Source organism: Microcaecilia unicolor, chromosome 7 (assembly GCF_901765095.1).
Source record: "Microcaecilia unicolor chromosome 7, aMicUni1.1, whole genome shotgun sequence".
NCBI lineage: Eukaryota > Metazoa > Chordata > Amphibia > Gymnophiona > Siphonopidae > Microcaecilia > Microcaecilia unicolor.
In genome coordinates this window covers 137,881,205-137,893,922 of record NC_044037.1, presented here as the reverse complement: position 1 = coordinate 137,893,922, position 12,718 = coordinate 137,881,205, and the positions used below count along the sequence as shown (strand labels likewise).

The window sequence follows — 12,718 nt, the reverse complement described above, 5'->3', positions numbered from 1 at the left end:
CCTCTGTAAACGTCGACGTATTGACGTCGATGGGAAGCGGAGACGGGGCTTCCCTGAGCCCCGTGGAACGCAGGGCTCCACCACAGCCGGGGAGTGAGTTATTTTCAGCAGCCCGAGCAGAAACGGACACCGGAGTGTTGAATCCGCAACTGTTAGAGGGGAGGACTGTTGTCAATCGGATTGGGACACAGGACCAGGCGTTTTCGGCCGATTTGGCCTTAAAGGTATTACCACAGCATATTGTGAATAAGTTATCATGTACTGAGTCCCCATCCCACACCTCGGTACCAGCAGGTGGAATAATTAAACCCTTAAATGTGACGCTTGAGTCACTTTGGGATATGGTCTATGACACTCACTCCTCTATGCAAAAAATGTTGCAAGAAAATACTAATGATATTAGAACTCTTTCTGAAGCCGTTCTGATACAGGCACAAGTGACTGCGCAGCAGTCCTGTAAGATTGAAAGTTTGGACACTAAAATTCAAGAAATGGGGACTGTGGAATCCGTTATGGTTAAAGATAGTAATTTTCTACATAAACGGTTAGAATACCTAGAAAATCAAGCTTGTAGACTTAACCTTCGGTTCCTTAATTTCCCCAAATCTCCTTTAATTTCCCCAATGGACATGGTGAAAAAATATATGACGGATTTACTGGGAATGGATAAAGACTCATTGCCTCCTATAACTCGGGCTTACTATATCTGGAACACTAAGGGAACAAGGGGAGAATTTCCTATACGAGGGACGGAGGCAGAAATGAATCTCACTTCCTTCCTGGAAAGCTCTTTGGAAGTAATCACTCACAGGACGACTATGCTGGTCACTTTTGTGTTGGAACCAGACCGGAATGCAGTACTAAGGCTTTCCCTGAGACATTTAGATAGCTTGTTTATGGGTTCCAAGGTTAGGATTTTTCCAGATTTATCTAGGCCAACACAAATGAGACGCAGGGCCTTTTTGGAACTGCGACCCAGAGTTGAGACCATTAAAGCAAACTTTGTATTACGTTTTCCTTGTATTTGCAATGTAATGTTTGAAGGTAAACAGTTTCAATTTGTGGACCCTAAACAGCTTAAAGATTTCCTAGATGCTAGAGGTGAAGTAAATGTTATATGCCCTCCCACACAACAGGCTGGAGTATAAACAGAGAGGTAGCAACTGCGTTATTAATTCAATACTTTTGTTTAAAAAATTTTTCCTATCTTGGAACCAATTTCTTTCTTTTATGTGGACAAAAAAAAATGTTCTCATTGTTTCCTTATGTGTTAATTGAAATGTTTTTTTGTTTATGGATCTAAATGTGAATTGCATGGTCACATTGTATTGTGAATCATTGAAAATATAAATAATAAAATAAGAAAGCTTAAAAAAAAAAAGGAAGTGTCAGCCCAGGACTGCAAAACGCAGAAAGCGTTGATGAGGAGGCCAGATGGGAATATGCAAGTACGCTTCCTTGATGTCCAAGGATGCCAGGAACTCCCCTGCCTTCACTGCCGCTATAACAGAGCGGAGAGTCTCCATGCGAAAGTGCCGAACTTTCAAGGCCCGAATGACCCCTTTGAGGTTTAGGATAGGCCGGACAGAACCTCCTTTCTTTGGTACCACAAAGTAAATGGAGTAACGTCCCTTGCCAAGCTGATTTACTGGCACCGGAACGACCGCGCCCAGGCGGATCAGATTGTCCAAAGTCTGCTGCACTGCCACAGCTTTGACCGGAGACTTGCAGGGAGAGAGTACAAACCCGTCTCTTAAGGGTCGGCAGAACTCTAGCTTGTAGCCGTCTCTGATGACTTCCAGCACCCAAGCGTCTGAAGTTACTCTGGTCCACTCGCCCAGAAACGAGGACAGCCGTCCTCCAATCTGCACTGGGGCGTGGATCAAGGCCCCGTCATTGGGTACGAGACCCTGGGGGAGGACCGGAGGGCGCACCTCTGGGACGGCGGTCTCTGCGAAAGGAATGCTGCTTGGGGGAGAAGTTCCTCTTGAAGGAAGAGGGGGCAGAAGAGCCCGACCTGCCCGGGTGGTACCGACGGGCTTCCTGAAACCGTCCTCTGGAGGTACCTGGGCGCCGAGCCCTGACCTCTGGTAACCTCTTGCCCTTAGACGTGCCGAGATCGGTCACGATTTTGTCCAGCTCGACCCCAAAGAGCAGCTTGCCTTTAAAAGGCAATTTAGCCAGGCGGGACTTAGAGGCGTGGTCAGCAGACCAATACTTCAGCCAAAGCCACCGCCGCGCAGAGATTGTCTGAGCCATACCTTTAGCCGAGGCTCTCAAGACATCATACAGCAAGTCTGCCAAATAGGCCAAGCCCGATTCCAGGGCCGGCCAATCAGCCCTCAAGGAAGGATCCGAGGGAGAAGCCCGCTGCACCCTAGTCAGGTACGCCCTAGCCACATAGGAGCCGCACACTGAGGCCTGCAAACTTAAAGCAGCCGCCTCAAAGGACGACCTTAAGGCCGCCTCCAATCTTCTGTCTTGGGCGTCCTTTAGGGCCGTGCCACCTTCCACCGGCAACGCCGTTTTCTTAGTCACCGCAGTGATTAAAGAATCCACGGTAGGCCACAGAAAGGCCTCACGTTCACTTTCAGGCAAAGGATAGAGGTGGGACATAGCCCTAGCCACTTTGAGGCTCGCTTCCGGGACATCCCATTGAGCCGAAATCAAGGTGTGCATGGCATCATGCACGTGGAAGGTTCTAGGCGGGCGCTTCGTCCCCAGCATAATGGCGGAGCCAACAGGGGCTGAGGGAGAGACGTCCTCCGGAGAGGAAATCTTCAAAATGCTCATGGCCTGCAATAACAGGTTGGGCAAATCCTCTGAGCGAAAGATCCGCGCTGCAGAGGGGTCATCCGCTCCATCCGAGCGGGGATCCGTCTCCTCCAAGGAATCCCCAAAGGACCGTTGGGAGAACTCAGATACGCTGCCCTCATCTACATCGGAGGAGACAAAGTCCTCCAAGGCCTGGGAATCCACCCGAGGGCGTTTACTTCCGGGGGCCTCAACCTCTTTATCAGACGAGGGAGCAGGGGCAACGTATTGCATAAGGAAGGCCTGATGCAGCAGCAAAATAAACTCGGGGGAGAAACCCCCCAGACTGTGCACCCGCAGCCTGGGCCACAGCCCTAGACGCACCCTCAACCGGCGCTCGCAAGAGCGGGGGAGAGACATGCTGCGCATCCAAGATGGCGTCCGGCGCGACACTCCGCGAAGGAGCCGCGCGGGATGAACGGCGCTTAACTTTAGCCGCTTTTTTGCAGTCGCCCAAATTAAGGGCGTTCATGGCATTAACGTCTCCCACCTCAAGGGCGGCCCAAGAAGAAGCCGTCCGAGCAGCGTGGCCGGCCAAGATGGCGGAGGCGAGCAGCAGGGGATGGGCGTTTATGGCGGGAAAAACTGCCACACCGGAGGAAGAACCGGGACACTCATCGGCCTCCAAACTGCCACCCAACAAGGGCGAATCAGGCTTTACGACCCCCGCATCCCCTCTAGAAGCGCACACGCGATCCGGGGAGCGATTCCTTGCGCCCTCGCCCTCCGACGCCATAGGCCACGTGGAGATCAATCGGGGAACCCCCTGCCCGCTACAAAAAGGTAAAAATTACCTGTTTTCTGCTCCGAGCTGTAACGAACTGGTGTCCCAGTGAGTAGCTGCAATAAACGTTTAAATAAACGTCGAAATAAACGCCCTTAAGGACGTCCAAAATTTTCTTTTTTTTTTTTTAACGGAGCCAGCGGGAGGGGGGAGAAAAGGAGGGACCTGGCACCACCAGGTTTGCACTTGCTCAAGAAGAGCCCTCAACCCCAGGTACTCAACAAAACCTAAGAATTAGGCTTGGAGACCTAGCCAGAGCTGCTGCTGTGTGTGACCACCACCTGCTGAGATAGAGAACATACTGAGGAGTTTCCTGCAGCACATGACCACATATAGGGAGGCAAAAGGATTGCTCTCTATCTCCACCTGCTGGTAGATGGACACAACCCACCAGTCTATGGATTGATCAGCATGATGAAATGGAAATTATAACTAAAAAATATACTTTCTGTGCCACCATTTATCTTATAATGAAATAGCTCATTTCAATTCTTCCAATTGCGCTGGCAAAAGATAAGGAACCTAACACAAAGTAATCAATGTACTCAGCTGTAAATAACACTAGTGCCCATCAACTTAATGATTAAAATATATTTGACACTTTATACTACTGATATCAAAAATGATTTGCCATCACTGCACTACTAGCAGCTTGTATCTTCCATGAAACAGTTCCTCCCCACAGTTACAGGTTTTCTACTATCCAATCAAGCTCTGGTGAAGGAACAACAAACAACAACAAAAAAAGTGTACACAGAAAAGTGTAAGTTTAGACAACGCACCTTAGTGAAGAAAGCAGGTAAATGAAGGACTCATTACACTGGTTAATCTTCACATGTGCACCCACCAGGGTCTCTGAGCTCTTGGCTAGAGTCTGCCTGTAAACCTGGCTCATCACAACCATACGATGACCCTCAGGTGCTGTGTAAGGGCTGCAGGCCACTTTCGTTCGTTTAGTTGTTCCTTCAACTGAAAAAAAAAATGTAAACAGTATTAAGGAAAACAGTAAAAGGAAGATGATCTGCGAAAGAGGACAGACAGAAGGAGCTGAAGCCAGGACACAATCTACACTAAGAAGAAGGGTGTTTGGAACAAGATAAATATAGGTAACATGAAGAAGGGTGGGCCCAGGTAAGACAGAGCCACAGAGCAGTTGCAGGTAAAGGAAAATAACACTTATTAAAGCTGATAGGTCAGGGGTCCTTCCACTCCATAAATGTAACAATGTCCTCATGTGGTTGGTCCTGCAATGCTACTGTGTACCTTACTGCCTCTCAGCATAGTAACACACTTTACTTGACCATGGCCTGGTTCCTCAAAATTACCAGTGGTCTCTAGCAATTACTTGGGTCAAAAATACAAACTCTGCAAGATTCCAAGTGGATCATGACCTTCCTGACTGTAGCAGATGCAGTTTCTACATAGGTGGTACAGGCATATGCCATGGGGAGTCACTACTTCCCTCTGGGCCTGCTTAACCTAGTTATGGCCTTATATACTTCCCTGACCATGCCCTCCTGGCTCCACCTCTCCCGTGCCACTTCCTCCCTGGGTGGGATTGTAATTTTTTTTAATATATAATTTTTATTGAAGAAATTCAGGAACAGTCCACACATCACAAAAAAATTCCAAATATCAAACGATGGACTGATCAACTAGTACAAATATCCACAACATCTAGTTATGGTGTATACATAAAAATTAGATGGGACCAGAATGTAGCCAATACAAGAATAGATGTTATGAACCCTTCAGTGCAAAATGAAATGACCCCCCCACCCCGTGAAGTATATGCTCTCCATGTGTCTGAGAGACCAAGTTCCTTCATCAAAAAATGTACTCCAGTCTGTTTATTATCCGTCCTAATCAGGCATGGAGGTTAACAATCTATTGCTGGGTCACTAGTAATGTTAAAGTCTCCCTCCACTATCAGCATGTAGTTTGGTAATGTGAGACAAACTGGTGAGAATAGACATTTGGCATGCAAATATTGCAAAGGACTACATTACATCTCTGCAGCTCCCCTGCTAATATGACATAGCGGCACTGAGGTTCCTCGATTAGCTTGTGGGTACTAAAGGCAATTTCCTTGTATACAAGTATCACTAGCCCTCTCTGTTGGGAGTTATAAAAAGAGTAGTCCAGGTCCCCCATCCAGTCCTTATGCAGTTTTTTTTAATGTTCCCCAGCACATATATTAGTTTCCTGGAGGAACACGATATCCGCCCTCTCAAGATATCCCAGAAGTTTGGTTCTCCTTATTAGTGAATTAAAACCTGCTTCATTCAAAGTAAGAAACTTTAAGTTAATCTTACTATGAATGCCAGAAATTCACTGTAAGTAATGCATATTGTAAGCTAAAGCTCCCCACTGAGGCCTCCCAGCAGTATCTCCTAGGGTGGAAAACATGTCAAGATGAACTGGATATTTCCATCCTGGTTTCCTCCCTTAACTTCCACCTCCCCATCCCTCTCCATGTAGCTCAATGACTCCAGAAATACCCCAACATTCATAGCCCATCGCAGCAACACACTCATCCTTACTTCAACATTTTCTCACTCTCCCCGCTCACTATCCCATATATACTATCCCCACCAAAGAGCAATGCACCGTGTAAAAAAATATTACAACTAATCCTTCCCTCCCCTCCCCATCATCTTCAGTAATGCGAAACACAAACACATTCCCCATCCAACCTGAAAAACTTCAAACTGAATTTTAGAAGTTACCTGTCATGCGCCTTTGGCCTTGGAAGGAGAGCCAATGGCAGATCTTGAGGATAAGGCAAATGCTGCTGGGAGAAAAAGAAGTTGCCCAAATAATACTCCTGCAAGGCTTCACTCTTTTGGCCTGTCATTCTCCTGCCTTTCTGCCCCCACAGACTACGGGGTGTACGGTTCAACAGGGGTTTGTGAATGACACTGCTCCCCACTGCAAAAACAGTTCTCTCATTCCAAATTCATGGGAATTGCAGAAGGCCATCAAGTACTTCAGGAAGTCTATGAACTAGAGAACCTGCAAGGTAGGACCATCTCCCATACTACTCATTATTATGGCACAATCCACCATGCGCAGAAAGAAAAAAAAAGATGCAAAAGTCCAGTGGGGATTTAGATTGTAAGCTCTTTGAGCAGGGATTGTCCTTCTATGTTAAATTGTACAGCGCTGCGTAACCCTAGTAGCGCTTTAGAAATGTTAAGTAGTAGTAGTAGTAGTGTGAAAGGCTCTACATTTCACTGCAACTAAATAATGCTCTCACCCCAAGTTTGTGTGAAATACATAGGCCACTGATTACTGCAATGAGTGTTAGCAAGAGAATTTGAAGGACACACCACTTTCTCTGTATCTCAAGCCCTCATGGCATCATTCAGCAAACTTGAGGGGGGAGGGGGAATCAGGAATGCTGAAGCTCCTGTATATATGACTTCAGGTCCTCCAAGGTCTCACATATCTTGTTTCCACCACCCTGCGTGAAGAGTTTCACTTTAGCAAGGTATTGAACAACAAATCTTATGCCCCTATTATGCAGTTTGGAGCAAAAAAGGGCCACAGCTCTGTAATTTGCAGTGATAGGAACTGAGTAATCATTGAACAGTAATACTTTTGAGCATTTATAATTCAGACCACCTTTCTTGCGGTACAGTGACAAAATTTTCTCTTTCCCTGCATAACTTAAGGTTATCGATAGAAATCAAACAAAATAAAACATGGAAAAGAAAATAAGATGATACCTTTTTTATTGGACATAACTTAATACATTTCTTGATTAGCTTTCGAAGGTTGCCCTTCTTCCTCAGATCGGAAATAAGCAAATGGATCTGAGGAAGAAGGGCAACCTTTGAAAGCTAATCAAGAAATGTATTAAGTTATGTCCAATAAAAAAGGTATCATCTTATTTTCTTTTCCATGTTTTATTTTGTTTGATTTCTATCGATAACCTTAAGAGTGGACTAACACGGCTACCACACTCCCCTGCATAACTTAGTAAGCGGGGCAGGACTTATCTAGAGCGTGCAGTATTTTCCCATCTAGGGCCCACATGGTGAACCCTCTCCACCCTGACAATCATACCCGCTAGGCCCAGACCCACCACCTCTGGAATCCAGGCCTCAACCAGAGATCTGATTTCAGAATCCTTGATGTTTTCTGGGAGGCCTATGATGTTGCTTCTGTGTCCCCTCTTTTCTTGATCCTCAAGGCGTGCCTGGATATTTTGCACTGGGTTTCTAACTCCTGGATTTGTGTCTCCATCTTGCTGGATCTGTCTTTCTGCCATGAAATGTGATGTTCTGCCTGAAAGATGTGCTAGCCTTGGCGTTCTAGACTGTCTCTGAAATGATCTACTGATGCTTGAAATTTTGACAACTTATCTTTTATTGCTGCTGACAAGTTTTTGGTGAGTTCTTTTACTGCCTCATTCTGTAGAGTGAACACTGAAGGATCGGTTGGTGGCGCTGCCACTCTTTAGAGGTTTGTCCTTGCGTTTGTCTCACACATGCCATGGCATTTTTACTGCCATAGCGAATGCTACATACCTGTAGAAGGTATTCTCCGAGGACAGCAGGCTGATTGTTCTCACTGATGGGTGACGTCCTCGGCAGCCCCTCCAATCGGAATCTTCACTAGCAAAGTCCTTTGCTAGCCCTCGCGCGCCCGCGCGCACCGCGCATGCGCGGCCGTCTTCCCGCCCGAAACTGGCTCGAGCCGGCCAGTCCAGTATGTAGCAAGACAAACTCTTAAGGGAAGACACAACTCCAAAGGGGAGGCGGGCGGGTTTGTGAGAACAATCAGCCTGCTGTCCTCGGAGAATACCTTCTACAGGTATGTAGCATTCGCTTTCTCCGAGGACAAGCAGGCTGCTTGTTCTCACTGATGGGGTATCCCTAGCCCCCAGGCTCACTCAAAACAACAACCATGGTCAATTGGGCCTCGCAACGGCGAGGACATAACAGAAATTGACCTAAAAAATTTACCAACTAACTGAGAGTGTAGCCTGGAACAGAACAAACAGGGCCCTCGGGGGGTGGAGTTGGATCCTAAAGCCCAAACAGGTTCTGAAGAACTGACTGCCCGAACCGACTGTCGCGTCGGGTATCCTGCTGCAGGCAGTAATGGGATGTGAATGTGTGGACAGAAGCCCACGTCGCAGCTTTGCAAATTTCTTCAATGGAGGCTGACTTCAAGTGGGCTACCGACGCAGCCATGGCTCTAACATTATGAGCCGTGACATGACCCTCAAGAGCCAGCCCCGCCTGGGCGTAAGTGAAGGAAATGCAATCTGCTAGCCAATTGGAAATGGTGCGTTTCCCTACAGCCACTCCCCTCCTATTGGGATCAAAAGAAACAAACAATTGGGCGGACTGTCTGTGGGGCTGTGTCCGCTCCAGGTAGAAGGCCAATGCTCTCTTGCAGTCCAATGTGTGCAGCTGACGTTCAGCAGGGCAGGAATGAGGACGGGGAAAGAATGTTGGCAAGACAATTGACTGGTTCAGATGGAACTCCGACACGACCTTTGGCAGGAACTTAGGGTGAGTGCGGAGGACTACTCTGTTATGATGAAATTTGGTGTAAGGGGCCTGGGCTACCAGGGCCTGAAGCTCACTGACTCTACGAGCTGAAGTAACTGCCACCAAGAAAATGACCTTCCAGGTCAAGTACTTCAGATGGCAGGAATTCAGTGGCTCAAAAGGAGGTTTCATCAGCTGGGTGAGAACGACATTGAGATCCCATGACACTGTAGGAGGCTTGACAGGGGGCTTTGACAAAAGCAAACCTCTCATGAAGCGAACAACTAAAGGCTGTCCTGAGATCGGCTTACCTTCCACTTGGTAATGGTATGCACTGATTGCACTAAGATGAACCCTTACGGAGTTGGTCTTAAGACCAGACTCAGACAAGTGCAGAAGGTATTCAAGCAGGGTCTGTGTAGGACAAGAGCGAGGATCTAGGGCCTTGCTGTCACACCAGACGGCAAACCTCCTCCAATGAAAGAAGTAACTTCTCTTAGTGGAGTCTTTCCTGGAAGCAAGCAAGATACGGGAGACACCCTCTGGCAGACCCAAAGAGGCAAAATCTACGCCCTCAACATCCAGGCCGTGAGAGCCAGGGACCGGAGGTTGGGATGCAGAAGAGCCCCTTCGTCCTGCGTGATGAGGGTCGGAAAACACTCCAATCTCCACGGTTCTTCGGAGGATAACTCCAGAAGAAGAGGGAACCAGATCTGACGCGGCCAAAAAGGAGCAATCAGGATCATGGTGCCTCGGTCTTGCTTGAGTTTCAACAAAGTCTTCCCCACCAGAGGAATGGGAGGATAAGCATACAGCAGGCCCTCCCCCCAATCGAGGAGGAAGGCATCCGACGCCAGTCTGCCGGTGGCCTGAAGCCTGGAACAGAACTGAGGGACTTTGTGGTTTGCTCGAGATGCGAAGAGATCCACCAAGGGGGTGCCCCACGCTTGGAAGATCTGGCGCACCACTCGGGAGCTGAGCGACCACTCGTGAGGTTGCATAATCCTGCTCAATCTGTCGGCCAGACTGTTGTTTACGCCTGCCAGATATGTGGCTTGGAGCACCATGCCGTACCGGCGAGCCCAGGTCCACATGCTGACGGCTTCCTGACACAGGGGGCGAGATCCGGTGCCCCCCTGCTTGTTTACATAGTACATGGCAACCTGGTTGTCTGTCTGAATTTGAATAATTTGGTGGGACAGCCGATCTCTGAAAGCCTTCAGAGCGTTCCAGATCGCTCGTAACTCCAGAAGATTGATCTGTAGATCGCGTTCTTGGAGGGACCAGCTTCCTTGGGTGTGAAGCCCATCGACATGAGCTCCCCATCTCAGGAGAGACGCATCCGTGGTCAGCACTTTTTGTGGCTGAGGAATTTGGAAGGGACGTCCCAGAGTCAAATTGGTCCAAATCGTCCACCAATACAGGGATTCGAGAAAACTCGTGGACAGGCGGATCACGTCCTCTAGACCTCCAGCGGCCTGATACCACTGGGAGGCTAGGGTCCATTGAGCAGATCTCATGTGAAGGCGGGCCATGGGAGTCACGTGAACTGTGGAGGCCATATGGCCCAGCAATCTCAACATCTGCCGAGCTGTGATCTGCTGGGACGCCCGCACCCGGGAGACGAGGGACAACAAGTTGTTGGCTCTCGTCTCTGGGAGATAGGCGCGAGCCGTCCGAGAATCCAGCAGGGCTCCTATGAATTCGAGGTTCTGCACTGGAAGAAGATGGGACTTTGGGTAATTTATCACAAACCCCAGTAGCTCCAGAAGGCGAATAGTCATCTGCATGGACTGCAGGGCTCCTGCCTCGGACGTGTTCTTTACCAGCCAATCGTCGAGATATGGGAACACGTGTACTCCCAGCCTGCGAAGTGCCGCTGCTACCACAGCTAGGCACTTTGTGAACACCCTGGGCGCAGAGGCGAGCCCAAAGGGTAGCACACAGTACTGGAAGTGGCGCGTGCCCAACTGAAATCGCAGATACTGTCTGTGAGCTGGCAGTATCGGGATATGTGTGTAGGCATCCTTCAAGTCCAGAGAGCATAGCCAATCGTTTTGCTGAATCATGGGGAGAAGGGTGCCCAGGGAAAGCATCCTGAACTTTTCTTTTACGAGATATTTGTTCAGGGCCCTTAGGTCTAGGATGGGACGCATCCCCCCTGTTTTCTTTTCCACAAGGAAGTACCTGGAATAGAATCCCAGCCCTTCTTGCCCGGATGGCACGGGCTCGACCGCATTGGCGCTGAGAAGGGCGGAGAGTTCCTCTGCAAGTACCCTCTTGTGCTGGAAGCTGTAAGACTGAGCTCCCGGTGGACAATTTGGAGGTTTTGAGGTCAAATTGAGGGTGTACCCCTGCCGGACTATTTGCAGAACCCACTGATCGGAGGTTATGAGAGACCACCTTCGGAGAAAAGCTTTCAACCTCCCTCCGACCGGCAGGTCGCCCGGCACGGACACTTGGATGTCGGCTATGCTCTGCTGGAGCCAGTCAAAAGCTCGCCCCTTGCTTTTGCTGGGGCGCCGCGGGGCCTTGCTGAGTCGCACGCTGCTGACGAGAGCGAGCGCGCTGGGGCTTAGCCTGGGCCGCAGGCTGTCGGGAAGGAGGATTGTACCTACGCTTGCCAGAAGAGTAGGGAACAGTCTTCCTTCCCCCGAAAAATCGTCTACCTGTAGAGGTAGAAGCTGAAGGCTGCCGGCGGGCGAATTTGTCGAATGCGGTGTCCCGCTGGTGGAGAGACTCTACCACCTGTTCGACTTTTTCGCCAAAAATGTTGTCCGCACGGCAAGGCGAGTCCGCAATCCGCTGCTGGATTCTATTCTCCAGGTCGGCGGCACGCAGCCATGAGAGCCTGCGCATCACCACACCTTGAGCAGCGGCCCTGGACGCAACATCAAAAGTGTCATAAACTCCTCTGGCCAGGAATTTTCTGCACGCCTTCAGCTGCCTGACCACCTCCTGAAAAGGCTTGGCTTGCTCAGGGGGAAGAGCATCAACCAAGCCCGCCAACTGCCGCACATTGTTCCGCATGTGTATGCTCGTGTAGAGCTGGTAAGACTGGATCTTGGACACGAGCATAGAGGAATGGTAGGCCTTCCTCCCAAAGGAGTCTAAGGTTCTAGCGTCCTTGCCCGGGGGCGCCGAAGCATGTTCCCTAGAACTCTTAGCCTTCTTTAGGGCCAAATCCACAACTCCAGAGTCGTGAGGCAACTGAGTGCGCATCAGCTCTGGGTCCCCATGGATCCGGTACTGGGACTCGATCTTCTTGGGAATGTGGGGATTAGTTAAGGGTTTCGTCCAGTTCGCAAGCAATGTCTTTTTTAGGACATGGTGCAAGGGAACGGTGGACGCTTCCTTAGGTGGAGAAGGATAGTCCAGGAGCTCAAATATTTCAGCCCTGGGCTCGTCCTCCACAACCACCGGGAAGGGGATGGCCGTAGACATCTCCCGGACAAAGGAAGCAAAAGACAGACTCTCGGGAGGAGAAAGCTGTCTTTCAGGAGAGGGAGTGGGATCAGAAGGAAGACCCTCAGACTCCTCGTCAGAGAAATACCTAGGATCTTCCTCTTCCTCCCACGAGGCCTCACCCTCGGTGTCAGACACAAGTTCACGA

At 49.3% G+C, this 12,718-nt stretch overlaps 1 protein-coding gene across 3 annotated transcripts in view; it reads right to left on the bottom strand.

Moving 5' to 3' along the window:
• TBCCD1 (TBCC domain containing 1) overlaps positions 1-12,718 on the bottom strand; it is a 467,458-nt gene that overhangs the window by 218,910 nt on the left and 235,830 nt on the right. For all 3 annotated transcript variants that reach the window (XM_030209751.1, XM_030209750.1, XM_030209752.1), the window contains exon 5: positions 4,381-4,567. In XM_030209751.1, the coding sequence (XP_030065611.1) occupies positions 4,381-4,567 (187 nt within the window). The remainder of the gene's footprint in view (positions 1-4,380; positions 4,568-12,718) is intronic.